This window comes from Pteropus alecto, unplaced genomic scaffold (genome assembly GCF_000325575.1).
Source record: "Pteropus alecto unplaced genomic scaffold, ASM32557v1 scaffold109, whole genome shotgun sequence".
Classification (NCBI taxonomy): domain Eukaryota; kingdom Metazoa; phylum Chordata; class Mammalia; order Chiroptera; family Pteropodidae; genus Pteropus; species Pteropus alecto.
Window position 1 is genome coordinate 10,137,554 of NW_006494608.1, and position 17,787 is coordinate 10,155,340.

The following is a 17,787-nucleotide window of genomic DNA, read 5'->3' on the forward strand; positions in this document are numbered from 1 at the left end:
TCCCTTTAAACATAAAATTTTTTTATCATAAAAATGTATTTGACTTTTGCTTTCTATTTCATAACACATCTGGGTGTGTTGATAGGAAAGCAGTGGTTTAAATTATTTACCACTTCATGAAGTTGATGCTTCAGGCACTTGAGCCATATTTATCCTGTGAATTTAAATATTCTGGGCATTCCCCCAGTATGAGACACATAACAAATACAGTTAAGGGTGGCAAACATATGGTGACCAACAAAGAAGGGGCATTTCATCAAAGGGGCCAGAAGCACCCATATGCTTGGTCTCTCAGGCTGCTGTGTCTCATAATAAGTTTACCTTATTGGTTCCTTGCTGCTGCCACCACCGGAGGGACTGGCTCCCCTTCCTGGCCAGCCTTAATTCCTTCTCTCCTAGATAACCCAACCGGAAAGTTCTATAGCAATAGTTCTTCAGAATAAAGAAAAATGCTATCTTGTTATTTTTCTCTTCTTGTAGCTCACTAAGATTGTACTTTACACACCAACTAAAACTATACCCTGACAATCCAGGAAGATGTATGTACAGTGACACCTGTGTGTGATGGACATTTTCACTCTGATCCTGACTGAAATGGGAGGAGACAGCTCTAGGGCGCTCTGACCAGGCTTGGTGCAGCAGTCCTGGAAGAAGGGTCTGCAGGAGGGCTGTCGAATCCAAACATGCACTTTATGATGATACACTGCCATTGCACCACCCTCACAATACACATTCCAGTGACCTTTACTCATGCCACCTTGGCCAGAGACGCATTTTCCTGCCCCAGAGGCAAAGCCAGCACCTGAAAAGTTTTATGGCCTCTTCTGTTTGCAGTCAACTAGCCACACACCTCAGTGTAGAACAGACCAAAATAAAGAGAAGAATTCGAAGCCACAAGGAAATTAGAGTCCATTTTAATTTTGTGGGTAGAGTCGTTAGGAGAAGTTAGAATTGTTGGAAGCTAACTATAATTCTTCTTATAAAACTAAAAGTTAAAGTGAGCATAGGTTTGGCTTGGCTAACAAACTGAAGCTCATTCTTGTGGCATTTTAATTTTCATCTATAAAAGTACGTTTTGATTTGTGTCTGTTTTAGGTGGTAATGGGAACTGGCATTTCAGCTGGGTTTAACTTGCATGAATCATACAATGTGGATGTTGTTGGAACACTTCCTTTGGGGTAAGAAAATAGTTTTAAGTAACAGCGTGACTTGAATAATCAATGGATCTATTGTTTCTAACTCCTGTGTTGGTATTCTTCCAATGAAAAATTCTCTTTTTTCTGCATATCAAATAGCTGAGGGTTGAGGGTTTTGTTGTTGTTGTTGTTGTTTTAGCATGTGTGGGATTTTTTTTGTGGTAAAACATAAAATTTACCATTTGAATCATTTTTTAAGTGTATAGTTCAGTAGTGGTAAATATATTCAAATTGTTGTGAAATGAATCTCCATAACTTTTTCATCCTGCAAATCTGAAACTCCATACCCATTAAATAATAACACTCCACTCTCCCTTCTCCCCAGCCCCTGGCAACTACCATTCTACTTTTTGTCTCTATGAATTTGGCCACTACAGGTACCTCATATAAAGTAGAATCATACAGCTTTTGTCTTTTTGTGACTGGCTTATTTTATGTAGCATAATGTCCTCAAATTTCATCCATGTCGTAGCATGTAACAGGATTTCCTTCTTTTTAAAGCTGAGTAAAATTCCACAGTTTGTATTAACCATATTTTGTGTATCCATTCATCCATCAGTGGACATTGCCACTACAGGTACCTCATATAAAGTGGAATCATACAGCATTTGTCTTTTTGTGACTGGCTTATTTTATGTAGCATAAAGTCCTCAAATTTCATCCATGTTGTAGCATGTAACAGGATTTCCTTCTTTTTAAAGCTGAGTAAAATTCCACAGTTTGTATTAACCATATTTTGTGTATCCATTCATCCATCAGTGGACATTTCAGTTGCTTTTACCTCTTAGTTATTGGAACCAGTGTTGCTATGAACATGAGTGCACAGATATCTCTTCGAGACCCTACTTTCAGTTATTTTGAATATGAAGTGAGATGACTGGATCATATGATAGTTCTATTTTTAACTTTTTGAGGAACCTCTCTACTGTTTTCCATAGTGGTTGCACCATTTTATAATTCTACCAACAGTGGCATATAGTTTTTTTGTTTTATTTCCTGTTGTTTAGCCCTTATTGGTTTTTAAAATCTCTCCTTGAGTGACATAGGAATTAAGAACAAAAAGACCTAAATCTGGCCTGCCACTTACTAGCTATGTGACCTTGGTCAAGGCACTTATCCTCTCAAAGCCTCAGTTTCCTCTCTTGCCAGGTAAGCATGGGAATTAATACAAATTTCAAGGGTTGTTATGAGCGTTACAGGAGATAATGCACGTAAAGCAGTGTAGCACCTGGCACACACGGTAAGTGTTCAAGACACGTTAATTAAAAGTTCTGTGTCTCATTATTTCAACGAGATTTCTAGTTTAAAATATATATTACTTCTTTGCTTCATCTATTTTATCTCTGCATTAAAAATTTTTTACTATTCTTTTTATATCTGAAGGCACAAAAGTAACTACGAGCCTGTTCTGGTCTTACTCTGTTCCTCTCTGGCTCTCTCTGTATCTCTGAGTGCCTCTGTTTCTGTGTGTCTGTCTATTTCTCTGTGTGTCTTTCTATCTCTTGTACTGTCTCTTTCTCTCGCGACTCTCTTCTCTCTTTCCAAAAGGATGGAGTCAGATATTGCCCAGATGTTGGAGACTGACAAAACCTGGCATATTCCAACAGGCCTTGCCTCTGGTCCCATCTAATGTCCTTGAAAGCACAGGGAACAGGAATTGCTCCTTAAGACAAAGTTCACCCCATAGAGCAAGTGTTGAAGGAGGAAACATGCACTCTACTTCAAAACAATAAATTGTTATCATGAACATGTTACTTGAGATTCAGTGTAAAGGTATAACATGGTAATAACTCTTGCTTTTCTATTTGGGCTTATAATTTATAAAATACTATCATGTCCATTATCTCAGCTGCTGGTCGCGATAATACTATTGACATATATGTTATCCTTATTTTACAGACAACTAAGTTTGTTTATTCTCATCTATTCAGCATGTGTTTATTAATTGCCTATTTTGTGCCAGAGACACAGCAGTTAAAAATAAAAGCAAACATGTAAGCAAAAAGGTCTTTGATCTCAAGGAGCTTATATTTTACTGGGGGAGACAGGCAGTAAACAGTGAGAAGTGCTATGATGAAAAAGGAAGCTAGGTAAGGGATAGAAGGGCCTAGGGTTGCTGTTTAGGTAGGGTGACAATTGAGAAGGTGACATTTGAGAGACATGAATGAAGTTTAGTGACTTGAAGTGAGTCCCAGCCTGGACCCAGAGCTCAGTCTTCCGATACCCAATTGTATGTGCTTTCCATTACATCACACCTGAGTCGCTAACATAATTAGTCATGTGATAAACATTAGTCTTTGGGTCCAAGAGATAACCCTATTTAATAATTAATTACAAGTAATTTGAATAAATGTGAATCCTTACATTTAGATTTCTGCTTTTAAAAATGCACGTGCTGCCATAATTTCTACCTAATACCTTCCTTTCCCTATTGCTTTCTCTCTATGTGTGAGAGCTAGTTTTTTTGTTTTAAATAACATTTTATGTTTCTGAAATTTGGCTTTTCAGAAACCTTATCTTTCTGGAATTTTGCCACAAACCCAGCAAGAATCAAATAATGCTTACCTAACTACCTACCTACATATAATCATACGGTTTCAGTTATCTGTGAGTCTTTTTGCCAATGACAAGCGGCTCCAAAACAGTGGCTTCAAGCAATATCCATCTATTTGTTCACAGTTCATCAATCCAGGTAGGGCTCTGCTGGTGATTCTGCTGGTCTCACTGGAGGTCTCATGCAGCTGCAGATGTCTGAAGGTGTGATTGATGCTGGAAGGCTGGCATCTCTTGTGTGGTGTCTCTAGCAGCAGGGAGACTACGCGGTGGCTCAGAGTAACAAGACAGAAAAGCAGAAGCTAGGCAGGCCAGATAAGGCACTCATACAACATCACTTTCACCACTTCCTATTGGTCAAAGCAAATCACAAGATTCCACCTCTAGATGGACATACAAGTATGGGAGGGATTGTTGGTGGTCATATTTGAAAGCAAACTACCACACTTATCTACACATACATATAAGTACATAAACAATACAGTGTCCAGAAAGTGACAGTTGACTGTTGAAGATCCCAGTCATGGCAGTGTATCCCGTTTCTTGGTTTACTTTCCTTAACACATTTCAAACTACATTCTTTTCTCACAATCTTGTTCCTGACACCCAAAACTACTGCTAGGCCTTCCCTCTTGGTTAACGCTCATGCAACAAAGTACAAGGGAAAGACAATAAGTTTCATAGTCAGACCCTCTGGGTTTGACTCCCTGCTCTATCTTGGGAAAATTACTTGACATGTGCAAGCGTCTATTTTTTTCACTTATAAGTTGGGTTAATAATGATATCTATCAAATACGGTTGTTGTGAGGACAAATATGACATATGTCAAGCATGCAGCATATAATCTAGGCTTTACATGTTATGTTCCTTTCCTCTCTCCCCTTCCCTTTCTCTTACCCCAGAACTTGATTCATCCTGTAATATGACATAGTGAGAGAAATAGGCATAGGGAGGTGGGTTCTTCATGGTTTTTGTTGTAGTTAATTGATAACCTATTTGACCTTGCACAAGTTGCTTACCCTTACTGTGCCTCATTTTCCTCATCTATAAAATGGAGATTAAAACGGTGCCTAGCACACAGGGCTACTGGAAATAAATAAGCACAGAACCTGGCACAGAGGAAGCACCAAATAAACAATCGTTATTGTAAGAATAATAATATTGTGCATCAATTAATTGTTGTTGCTGTTATTTATTCCAATGCCTTGAATTGGAGCAGGTACCTTTGAAAACCTATTGTTCCTTCCCCCTTACCATTCTAGGGAATCCCCATTCCGTTCCTTTAGGACAAAGGTTCCAAACTACAAGCATGGACCACAGAAATTAGACTCTCCATTCCGGGGTTCCAGGAGTCACACTTTTGGCTCCTTCAGACTCCCAGCATTCCCAGCTGAAATCCAAGGAGTGTAGTCTGCTGCTGCTCCTTTCCCATGTTAGAAACCCACCTACATGTCCCGGGAAAAAGCAGAGTCCTTATAGCAGTGAGTACCTCCTGTTGCTCAGACAGTAATTCTCCTCTAAGATAGCCCTTGTCCAACACCACCCCCCACCCCGCCCTCAGACTTCGGTTCAAGTGCCTGTGGTATCTGAGCACTTTGCTGGCCCTCGCTTCTTCCTGTCTCACACCTGCCATACAGGTGCCCTAAGATATGCAGTTACTCCTTTTCTAATAAAATGGCTTCTGATCTATACTGATAACCCATTCAGGTAGAAAGCTGTACCCTGTGGTTAGGGTTTGGAAAGAACTGCCATGTGTCCAGGAGAGCCCTCCTTTTTATCAAACTAGGGCAAACAAGTATCCAAGCATTGATCACCTGCTTTGCAGATAATGTCCCTCCAAATTGTTCTCCTCTAGTTGTGTGTTTTCTCCCCAGTGGTCACAGCACTTAAGTTAAAGTCAGCTTGACCTTTCAGGCTACTACCTCCAGCCAATCCGGACACCAGCCTCTTCCACCTTGTGTACGTGGATGCCATCGCCATAGCCATTGTTGGATTTTCAGTGACCATCTCAATGGCCAAGACCTTGGCAAATAAACATGGCTATCAGGTTGATGGCAATCAGGTAAAAATCATTAATTTCCTGCAGATGTTTCATAGTGATATAATCATCATGCTTTACTATGAAAGGCAAATAAACTGGATTTCTCTATCTTGACAGAAAAACTTAGTTTGATGATGGATATATTTGAAGCATGAATTTATCCAACACTACAATTTTTTCATGAATTATGTTGATTAGATCATCTGAGCACTGAGGTACAGTCCTACCTCACCTCATGGGCAGGGGCCCAGCTAGAAAGGTGAAATCTCCAAACTGAGGTTTATAGTTTGCCATACTCCTATTGATGTAATCATTATTTTTAAAGTTCACAGACTGAGAATAAAATGTTTTTACAGAGCCATTTTTACTCTACAGGAAACCTTCTCTTTGTTCATTAAACTTTGAGTATATGATTCATCGTTCAAACTCCACAATATACTTATTCTTTGTCACCTTCTTTTATAACATAGCCACAGATAATGTGGCTAATTTAATCTGAATCCCATGAGCTATAATTTTGACATGACAATATCTGTTTTAACACACTATGTATTTCTAAAAGGAGACTAGACATTCCACATTCATATGAAACAGTGATCCAACCAGGAAGACCAGAAGTAGCACTGAGAGCAGGACTCACTGTCCCAGGAGGATGCTGGCATGTATGCATTGACGAGCAAGAGCCAGGCATTCAAAAGATAGCAGTGGTCCTATACTCCAAAAACTTTCTCTTAAGCAAGGGAAAAATTTTGTTCCTTTTGCTGCAGTTGTTTTTTTTAAGGCATTATTTGTGTAGAGAGTGCATTTGGGAAATGGAGCTGGGTAAGCATAGCATTTATCTCCAACACAATGAAAATTTGAAGGTTTTCCCCTCCACCTTAAATTAGGTACTAATTCCTATTTTGAGCTCATGCTAAACAAATATCTGAAAGGAAAATGAAAAGACAGCCTGTACTGCTGAAAATGTGAATTATAAGGGCCATCTGCCTTTCTTCCTGAAGAATAACCAATCTCTTTTGTGCTTTGTTTCCACGTGGAAAAGGAGCTCATTGCCCTGGGACTGTGCAATTCCATTGGTTCACTCTTCCAGACTTTCTCAATTTCATGTTCCTTGTCTCGAAGTCTTGTTCAGGAGGGAACTGGAGGGAAGACACAGGTGTGTATACTACTGGGCTCTCAGGATTGGTGATTTGGTGGTAATTATATTTTAATCCCTTGATTCTATTCTACACCCAAACAAAGCTGCTCTGCCTGAAGATCCATGCCCAGTGAGCTGTGTAGTGACTCAGAGAAAGGCATGGTTGGTCGAAGCAAATCACAAGGAACTAAATTTGTAGGAAGGAGGTATATTCTCCAGTTAAATAAAAAAATTATATAAAACTCCCTGTATCAGTAAACTTCAAAGTCGAGGCATAGGATGTTGTAATGAAAGCCTAAGGCTGCATATGGGCAGGGTACCAGTACCATCCAGCAGAAATTTCTGCAGTGGTGGATATGTTCAGTGTTTGCACCATCCAAAAATAGTAGCCACTAGCCACACGTGGCTCTTGAGCACTTGAAATGTGGCCAGTGCAACCAAGACCTGAATTTTTTATTTTATTTTATTTTAACTTTTTAACTTAAATAGCTACATGTGTCTAATGGCCACCACACTGGACAGCATCATCTTGTCTGATCTCTTCTGGCCCTTGGGGGTCTCGGGTTGACACCAGACATCTTGTTTTCCCCACTCCTGGCAAGAGCATTTCAGTCAGAGTTTTTAAGCATTTTGGCCTCTGTTTAAAAGCTGTAAGAGGAACAGGAACTTCAGAGGAAGTGGGAAGGCATTATAGTTTCACATAATGGTTTGGATGGCTGATTTGAATCCATATTTTTTTGATCTTCCCACACTGATTGTCAAAAGACTAGGGCCAACCTGTGCCCTGCCTCTTGCTCATATCCTAAGAGCCCCTTCCATGTGTCTTCTCTCATGCAGCTTGCAGGTTGTTTGGCCTCGTTAATGATTCTGATGGTCATATTAGCCACCGGATTCCTCTTTGAATCGTTACCCCAGGTATGTAGTTTAGACTTGATGTGAAGTTTCTCCATGTGTACGGATTTTGCTATTTTATTTGTTTATATTTTTGTAGCTATCTCATGGGTTTTCACTGTAACCCAAGCAGGGTGGTAAGAGAAAGGGCCAAGGCTAGGAGCAAGATTCTTCATCACACTCTACCGGCAACTGGGAATTGGGAAAGCCATCTCAACATCTCTGGGTCTCAGTTTATCTGCAAGGTGGGGGTTTACACTGGCCAATCTCAAGGGCCTTTCTCTCTTTGATCTTTTATGAGTTATACTTCCATTTAAAATCTGAGATAGCCTACACTCATAAGACATTTGTTTACTAATATATTTAATCTAGTAGAAAAGAAAAGCAATATAGAGTAGAGAAAATCATAAAATAGACCATCGGTGAAATAATCCCTTGACTGCTGAGTTTAATTCTGAAACTCTTAACCACTATGCAGGTTTTCTACTAGGATATAAGCCTGGTTTGCCAAGGCCCATTTTAGCTCATCCAGCCCTGAAAATCCAGGTGTTTATGGCTCTAGTCTAAACGTACCATCACTGCTGCATAGGAAGTGAGTGGGGAGAGCACGCTGGGAGGGCAGCAGGAGGACGGTGAGGAGCCAGCAGAGGGGCTCTTTGGACACAAGAGGAGAGGTAAGCGTGAATGTGCTGTGTTTCAGGCTGTACTGTCGGCCATTGTGATCGTCAACCTGAAGGGAATGTTTATGCAGTTCTCAGATCTCCCCTTTTTCTGGAGAACCAGCAAAATAGAGCTGGTAAGTAATGATGGTGATTGTTAGGTAAATATGTTATAGCAACACATAGATTAGTACTGATAAAAATGTTAAGATAAGTTAGTAGTGTCAGTTATATTAGTATCCAGTTAGGCAGGCTTAGGTACCGTGTGTGCGTGTGCGTGTGTGTGTGTGTGTAACCCTCAGAAAATTTTAACAGGATTCTACATAAAGCTTTCTGTCTTTTGTTCAGACCATCTGGCTTACCACTTTTGTTTCCTCCTTGTTCCTGGGATTGGACTATGGTTTGATTACTGCCGTGATCATCGCACTGATGACTGTGATTTACAGAACACAGAGGTGACTATACAGATTGGGATGGGTATGAATGTCCTGCCTGAGATTGCAGTGTTGACTCAAAATGTATTTGTTGACAGACATCAGTAGACTGAGTATCTTGATTGTGGAGGCGATGTTCCTGTACCAGGCACATAGTATGCGTTCGGTTCTCTGAATGTTTATTGAGTGAATCCTCCCAGAAAAATCAGTTAATATTTGTATTATATATTCTTACCCACAAAGCATTTGCACCTACATGCTGAGAAGCACCAGGAAATAGTAGCAAGACCATGGAATGTCAAATCTAAGACCTTGAGCTGTGTTCTAACTCTGCGAAACTCTGTGACCTTGAACAACTCATGTAACCCCCAAAGGGCCTCAATCTCTCAAACCAAACTTAACTTCTATGCTGACTTAAGATTTTTTCTCCCCATACCTTCAGTTGATTATCCCCACCCACATGAATCAGAGATTCTTATTAGAAACAAAAAGAAAACCTCCTCTCCTACTTTAAAATTAGAATAGAAAGATAATTCTACCATCTACTAAGTGGCATGAGAACTTGAGTTACACATGACCCTGGCATAACTTAAACTCTGCAAAATTCATTTTTGCCCCCATCTTTAAATACCCAAGTCTTTTGTCCTAACCATATCATTGTGTGGTGTGTGTGTGGTGCGGTGTGTGTGTAGTTGTATGGCATGTGTGTATTGTGTATTGTGTATGTGAGGGGTATATGTGGTATGTGGTCTGTGTGGTGTGAGGTATATGTTGTATGTGTGTATTGCATATGTTGAGGTTGAGGTGTAGAGTGTGCTGTGAGGTATGTGGGGAGTATTAGGCTTGGAATGGCACTGGGAATATGGTATATGTGAGCCCTTCTGCAAAGGCACCATATAAGGATCACATATTCCTGAATTCACTAGCAAATCCATACATGACATATAAACGTGAAAACCCTCATGTATCAATCACATACTGGGCCTCAACGACACAATGGTATTTTAACACATTCACTCTCTATCTTCAGTCCGAGCTACAAAGTCCTTGGACAGCTTCCTGACACTGATGTGTATATTGATATAGACGCATATGAGGAGGTAGGACCTTTTTCTATCATTTTAAACGGTTGTAAGCATGGGATATGATTAGCTAACTAAGTTTTATTTTTACCCAGGACAAAAAGTGGAAGTGAAAAGGAGGGAGATGTAGTAGTCAAAGTGAAAAGCCTGAATTTCAATTTACTCTCTAGATTCAATTTTATAGTTTACACTATACTCACATTAATTATTCAATCTAATATTTTTCCTCTTTTTAAAATGAGATTTAATATATATTCTTGGAATTAAAGCATATATTTACAAAATACTGAAACTGAGAAGATGGTTTTTATGTGCATGATTTTCTTCTGATAAATTTAAACTGATGGAAAATACTGATATTAATTATGCAAAATATAAGTATTGGGGCTATGGAATTATCCTGCTTTATTTTTAATTAAAATTTCTTTGATTTTGAGTGTTCTTTTCTTATGCAGAATCTGAAAGACCTTTACAAATATTTTTAAACTAGTTTTGTTTTCTGCTTGGGAAGAAATTCTCAAGGTATTAAAAAATGAGGCTGGTGTTAGTATTGCTGTTTTTTCCTCCTTTCAAAGAATTATATGCTGACTTACTTGTTTCCAAACTGCATTCTAGAGTTTGAAGCTTCTTGATAATGTGTTCAGTCTGTGTCACTTGGGTCCATGTCGACTCCTGCCTGTGTTCCAGTAGTGAACGAATATAAACCTCTGTTCACTTTATTTGCCTGCTTCTCACAGCCTGAGCGGCAGCCTCCCCTCTCCTATCCATTTTTCTTTTCTCTTTTTAAATATTTTCAGTACCTTTTCTTTGTGTTTTATGACAAAAATGAAAGACTTCTAAAAGAAATGGGAAGATGTGCATTTTTAAAAGCTTACTTCTCAGTACTCCTCCCTCCAGAGCATGAGTAGATTGTGACATTTTATCCAAACACTATAAGAAGACTCTTAGCAACTTCTATATTAATTTTCAAAATAGAGGAGGGAAGGAATTGCAGTTTTGATTCTGAAATATTTCCATGTGTTAAATTCACTTAAATTTTATTTCCCAGGTGAAAGAAATTCCTGGAATAAAAATATTCCAAATAAATGCCCCAATTTATTATGCAAATAGCGACTTGTATAGCAACGCATTAAAAAGAAAGGTAAGTCGTAAGAAATTAAGAGCGATTATTTCTGAGGAGGGGACCTATAGATTGACTGGGATGTGAGGGTCATTTAAATGTCTCACTATACCTTTTATTCTTTCTATCTGTCTGTCTATCTATCTATCTATCTATCTATCTATCTATCTATCTATCTATCTATCTATCTATCTATCTATCTATCTATCTATCTATCTATCTATCTATCTATCTATCGACCTATATACCTACCTACCTACTTATTGTGGTAAAATATACATAACATGAAATTTACTATTTTAACTACTTTCAGTGTACAATTCAGTGGATAAAATTCAGTACATTCACACTTGTGCAACCAACACCACTATTCATTCTCTTTTGTCATATGCATGTATTACCTTTTCAAAAACATTTTTAAAAAAAGCAAAAATCTAATTTTAGATTTCTTGCTTTGAGTATCATGGGGCTTTCTTTAGTCATGATTAGAACTCAACCCCACACTGCCCAGTATATAGGAAAACCTCACAGTCAACCCACAGAATTTCTTAAATATAAGATTCTGAGTGTGAAAAATACTACTGAAAAAATTCTGTATAATACTTTAGCTTCTGGTTGTCTTGAATCAAGACCAAGAATAAGAAGGATTACTAATGTTATTTTAATGAGGGAGTAGCTCAGTTCAGGAGATCTGAGGGAAAGGTAGAAAAAGGGTTGGGGTGATAGAAAACCATCAAATGGGGAAATTTGAAGATTAATTGTATTTGGATGAGTTCCTGGGAGCCAAGAAGTGATTACGCACATATTGTTCTTCTGTAAAGACTGGAGTGAACCCGGCACTCATAATGGGAGCAAGAAGAAAGGCCATGAGGAAGTATGCTAAGGAAGTCGGGAATGCAAATATGGCCAATGCAGCCGTCGTCAAAGCAGTGAGTGGTCCCCTCGTTGTAATTTCCCTTCTCTCTTGATCCACAGCACCCCCAACCTTTATTAATGATTGAAATTTTAACAAAGTGTGAAGTCCCTTAAACAGGAAAGTTTAGAAACTTTCTAACTATCCTTTATGTATTAAAGATACATGAAAAGGTCAGTTATGAGAATGCTTCTGAATAAGTAGTGACATGGGCCCAGGAAAACATTGTTTTAAAAAATAAAAATCACACAGTACCTTAATAAATTTTACCACTAGTACTTAGTCATAGATTCATTCAGCTTATAGAAAAAAAAAAAAAAAGCTCAAAAGCTGGTTTTTACTGTTCAGGCTTATTATAACTGATGGTCTATCATGCTGAAGTTAATGGAATTATTTTAGAAATTAGAGGAAAATGGATATTATGACTAAGGAGAGTGGATTTCATTGGACAGAAAAAAGAAAAACAAATTGAGCTAAAATTGAATGTTATGTACACATCTTTTTCTGTCACATTACAAGGTAGGATATGGCAAATATTTTAGAAAAGACCTGGTATAGTGAGTAGCTTGAGACTATAAGGACTAATTTTTCCTTATAACTCTCAGAACCAAAACGTGAGTTGTTCATAGAATTCTGGTGTGATTTAATTTTTGACATAGGATGCAGAAGTGGATGGAGAAGATGGTACCAAGCCTGAAGAAGATGATGAAGTAAAATATCCTCCAATAGTCATCAAGAACACATTTCCTGAAGAGCTGCAAAGATTTATGCCCCCAGGGGATAACATTCACACCGTCATTCTGGATTTTACACAAGTCAATTTTATTGATTCTGTTGGTGTAAAAACTCTGGCAGGGGTAAGCATCATCTTGAAGAAGTCATTTAATATCTCTGTGCCCTGTTTTGCCATCAGTAAAATCAGAAAGTTGAGTCCTTTTCAACTCAATATTTTTATTGTTTTTTTAAACTTTTGATTATGGAAAATTTCAAAAATATTTAAAAGTAAAGAATATCATTTAAGGAATTCCCATGTAACTATCACTTAGCTTCAACAAGTATCAATTTATGGTTAATCTTGTTTCATTTATCCTCTATACCCACTTTCCTCTTTTATTTCAAAGCACATTCCAGTCATCACATCTGTAAATATTTTATATGTATTTCTACAAGAAGATTCTTTTTAAAATCATTACCAGAATACCTTTGTTACATCTAAATAAAATTTAACAAGAATTCTTTGATATCCTTAATTATCATTATCTGTGTAAAAATTAAAAGAAATACACATTTTAAAACGATTAGCTCAAAAATGCATAATTGTTGAAGCAAAGTAGTTCGGGTGTCTTAGATAAGTCAAATACATATTGGTAGAAAGAGACTTGCATCTGACAAGTCAAAAGAAACTAAACTTTATTTCAACATTATTACAGATTGTAAAAGAATATGGAGATGTCGGTATTTATGTGTATTTAGCAGGATGCAGTGGTAAGTAGAATGGGGAGAAATATTAACATTTTGGCTTTGTTTCTCTTTTTTAATAACTGAATTTGGAAATATTTTCCTCTAATATTAGTTTTTGGCAAAAATGACAATTATACTTTTGAAAAATCACTCTAAAGCTAGCTTTGAAATTAGCCACTACAGGCACTCCTTTCAGAGGGCTACCTGTGGCAGGCCTCCTGAACAGGAGCTGGAGGACAGGAACTAATAAACCGTTGTTCTGGGCTGGTATATTTTTTTAGTAATTATTTAATGGCTGCCATAAACACAGGTGTATAAAATCATTCAGGTTTTTCCACACAGTTCCTGCTATTTTTGTTTTACATTAAATTTTGGTTAACAGTGCTTGAAAATAAACTCTACATAAAGACATCACTTTTCACTTACCAGAATGGCAAAAATAAAAAATGCTTGAGAACATGTTCTGTCGAAAGACTGGAGAAAACTCAAGTATCAAACAAAAGGAACCAGTTAAATCAACTAGGCTACGCGATAGAATACCATGTAGTCGTAAAAAATTTAAGTGAAAAGAATAAAATTTTTAAAAATCCAGGATAATATATATTTAGTATGCTTTCTTTTGGATAAGAAAAAGTGGGAGGAATAAAATATGTTTATATATTTACTTACGTTTGCATAAAGAAATGCTGGAAAAATACACAAAAAAATAATAAAAGTAGTTTCCTGCGACTGGGAGTGTGATGTCATGGGGACAAGGATTGGAGTGAGACTTTTTACTATGTCATTTTAATATTTAAACTGTATGAAAGTGTTAACTTTTTTTTTTTAATGTTTAAGACTGATACACAGAGTGTGGACTAATTTTCTTCTTTTTTAGCACAAGTTGTGAATGACCTCACTCAAAACCAATTTTTTGAAAATCCTGCTTTAAGGGAGCTGCTGTTCCACAGTATCCATGATGCAGTTTTAGGCAGCCACGTGCGAGAGGCGCTGGCTGAGCAGGAAGCCTCAGCCCCTGCAACCCAGGAAGACATGGAGCCTAATGCCACTCCTGAGGCCTAGGCAGGAACTCAGCCCAACATGGGGTGTGAGACTCGCAAAATTACTAATTTACACTTTTCAAATACTAGACACTAGATGTTTTTGCTAAGGGTAAATACTAGTAGTCGAAGCTTGATTTGGAGGGTGAATGACGCATAGCAAGATGTATCTTACTTGTGATTTTTTAATTGACTATTTCCAATATAAATTGACCTCTTGCCTACATATATTGTGCAATGGCATTTCTGTTACTTTTTAGTATGATTTTTGGCAGCCAAGCACTTAGGAATTTTTCCCCTTTTAAGTACTTTACCTACAAATCAGATGTGCTGTTTGTTACCAGGTGGATAGTGGTTCCTTGCTTTCATACTTATTGATCTACAGACTTTCTTCCATAATCAGAGTTATCTAACAGTTGGGGCATACCTACAATTTTCTAGCAGTTCTTCCTTTAAAATAACATTTTGTTATTATAGAAGCAATATAAGTACATTGCAGAAAATTTGAAAAAATAAGCAAAAATAAGAAATAAAAACATTATATTGCCACCACTCAAAGATTATCACTTAACACTTTAATACATATCCTTCCAGATCTTTCTCTCTCTATATATATTTATATATATATATACATATACCTATATATATATCTACATAGACAGAGATATATATATAGTGATTTTCATAACAAAAGGCTGTGTTTTCCTTACGTTTGAGATAAGACCGGCCAGTCAATAATCTTCCTTTCTCATTCTAGAATGTTTTTACCTCAGATCATATTCAGATTTCCCCCACTTGCTCCCAAATTTGTACTTGGTTTGTCCAAACTAGTATCCTTTCTATAACCTTACACAGCTGGTCATGTTCTTTTAAGTCCCTTAAGTCTATCTTAATCTAGCACAGTTCCTTTTCTGAAGACATTGATTTGTTAAAGACACTGGGGCAGTTGTCCTGCAGAATCCCAAGTGGTTAATATGTCTTCTTGCTTTCTCCAGGTGTTATTTAGCTTATCCCTTTATTTCCTGAACTACCTGTAATCTAGAAGTTATACCTAGAGGCCTCATGGATTTGAATAAAACATTTTTTTACTAGAGTATATCATAGATGAGACACATGCTTCAAGTTACATCACATTAGAAAACACAAAATGTATCTAGTTGACCCTATCATTAACAATGCTAAAATCACTGGATAACATGACAGCCTAATCCCCCAATTATTTTTTACCTTTGTGACTAGTGAGTTATCTATACAGTGTTCCTTTGGCATTGAATGAATTCCCAGTTCTCCATTAGCCATTCATCCAGGGCTTTTAACATTTAATGATAATCTTTGCCTAAATCAATAAATATTAAGGTTTGTGAATATTTTTTCCAGTTCTCTCTTCTGCATTTATTAGTTGGTGTTTCTATGTAAACTACATCTTTCCTTCCTCAACTTCAGCTATTTGGTCATCCTTAAATACTGTTCTTACTGAAAAGGCAGGTTTATTTTTTCCATTCGATTATCAATTTCAGAGTAAGAAGTTGGTTTAATAAATAGGTAGTGACAAATTAGGTTCTTTAAAATTTTTTTTTTGGTATAATTATAGACTCATGAATTTTTATATTTTTAATGTATTTCAGTCTATTGTAGTTATCTTTTTGGTGCTAAAATTGTCACAACTGTGACCAATAGGAGCCCCTAGAAATTTTGTTTTTGTTGCTAATAGTGAAGTAGTCTTAAAGACCATGGATTTAAGAAAACCAACTCCTAGGTATAATTTAATATCTTCCTTACAAATCCATAAGAGTTATCAGTTAATTCTTCATCAAACTCAGTTTTAAGCCTATGAGTGAGTAAAATGCTTATTTCGGGAACTCTCTATAGTTGTTCCAAAGGAGTGGGGGAGACCTTCAAGCCAATTTGTCATCAAAAGTTCTTACTCTTGTAGTTTTAACAGCTCACTCTAATTCAGATTATTAGCTAATCCTCTGCTAAGATTTCCTGCTAACGGGAAAAAAGACAGTTTGTCTTTTTTATATTTTCTTATGGACTCCTTGTTTTAGTTTTCATGAAGAAAACACTGCGAGGAGAAAAGTGATCAGATTCCAGGAAAGAACTATGTTAGAAAGGATTTACTAGAAACTCTATGGTTTCTTTGCCTTAAATCCTGAGGTTTCTCAGTGACTTCACTAATTTAATTCAAAGTAGACCTCCCCCTTTCTAATCAATACTTTATCTAGATCTAGAGTGAAATTAGATTTACATCCAGTTAATTCCTTGGCAATCTTCACACACAAGATCAGATACATCTGCATTCTGATACAGACTGCCTTCTGAAAGAGCATGTAGTCGTAGAACCTCAGCTTATACTAAAATTTTTATAAAAGGGCCCACATTGTTTCGGCCATTAAAGTAGAACTTAAGGATTTTAAACAATGTCATAAAATACTTCATTGCATATTCCTAAGCACCAGTCTTCAACAAATACTTTACACACAGTAGACAAGTCCTAGTTGATAGGTTGAAAGTGGTGTACAAAAAAAGTATTTGTCTGTATCTTACAAATTTATATTTAATTTTTAACCTATTCTGAATAGAAAATTCTACCATGTACATAAAAAGCACTTAAGTCTTACTGAAATGTTTTTGTTTCAGCATGCCTCTGAGAATGTAAGAGTACATTTCAAAATGTATTTTATCTATATGTAAATATTTTGGAATGTTATCATTATTTCATATAGTGGAAAATTTCCCGACCATTTTTTACTTAGTCACGTTTTCTACTTTCTTCTTTCTGGACTTTAATAGTTGCTAGTATATGCCTTTCTGTTTTTCAGCCCTGGTTCAAATCCAGATTCCTATTGCCCTATCAAAATGAGCATAATGCACATCGATCAATATAGGGACCAAGTAGCCTTACTTTATGGTAGTAGGGGAAAAGCGTTTTCAGGAAGGTCCCGTATAGAGATGCTTTTTAAATCCTGTGTAATATGACAGTGGTTTCTCTCTCTACCTCATGGATGGATGGAATACCTTTGAAATAGTTGTGAACCAGGGCTTAGGAAATTAATTCATGTCATAGACATTGACTCTGTATCATCATATGGCAGCTGATAGTGGCCCCAATTGCCAATCTCATCTGCAGTCGAACTCAGAGAAACAGTGAAGGATATGAATCCTCTGCAAGCCCTGGGAGTAGCTCCTATGTAGTTTTTAGGTAATATCAAAAACATCCACTACATGTGGTTTGAACCTATATCCTTACCTGTTTAAC

At 37.0% G+C, this 17,787-nt stretch overlaps 1 protein-coding gene across 5 annotated transcripts in view; it reads left to right on the plus strand.

The window, feature by feature from the left end:
* SLC26A5 (solute carrier family 26 member 5) overlaps window positions 1-15,121 on the plus strand; it is a 43,064-nt gene extending 27,943 nt beyond the window's left edge. The window contains exons 8-19 of one of the 5 annotated variants that reach the window (XM_006925388.3): window positions 1,096-1,178; window positions 5,664-5,811; window positions 6,833-6,946; window positions 7,766-7,843; window positions 8,520-8,615; window positions 8,827-8,933; window positions 9,943-10,012; window positions 11,043-11,135; window positions 11,936-12,043; window positions 12,687-12,884; window positions 13,458-13,512; window positions 14,366-15,121. In XM_006925388.3, coding sequence (XP_006925450.1) covers window positions 1,096-1,178; window positions 5,664-5,811; window positions 6,833-6,946; window positions 7,766-7,843; window positions 8,520-8,615; window positions 8,827-8,933; window positions 9,943-10,012; window positions 11,043-11,135; window positions 11,936-12,043; window positions 12,687-12,884; window positions 13,458-13,512; window positions 14,366-14,550 — 1,335 coding nt within the window. In that variant the 3' untranslated portion in view covers window positions 14,551-15,121. The remainder of the gene's footprint in view (window positions 1-1,095; window positions 1,179-5,663; window positions 5,812-6,832; window positions 6,947-7,765; window positions 7,844-8,519; window positions 8,616-8,826; window positions 8,934-9,942; window positions 10,013-11,042; window positions 11,136-11,935; window positions 12,044-12,686; window positions 12,885-13,457; window positions 13,513-14,365) is intronic. The other 4 variants (XM_006925389.3, XR_001518087.2, XR_003044064.1 and 1 more) reach the window with 4 other exon arrangements.
* The last annotated feature ends 2,666 nt before the right edge of the window (window positions 15,122-17,787 follow it).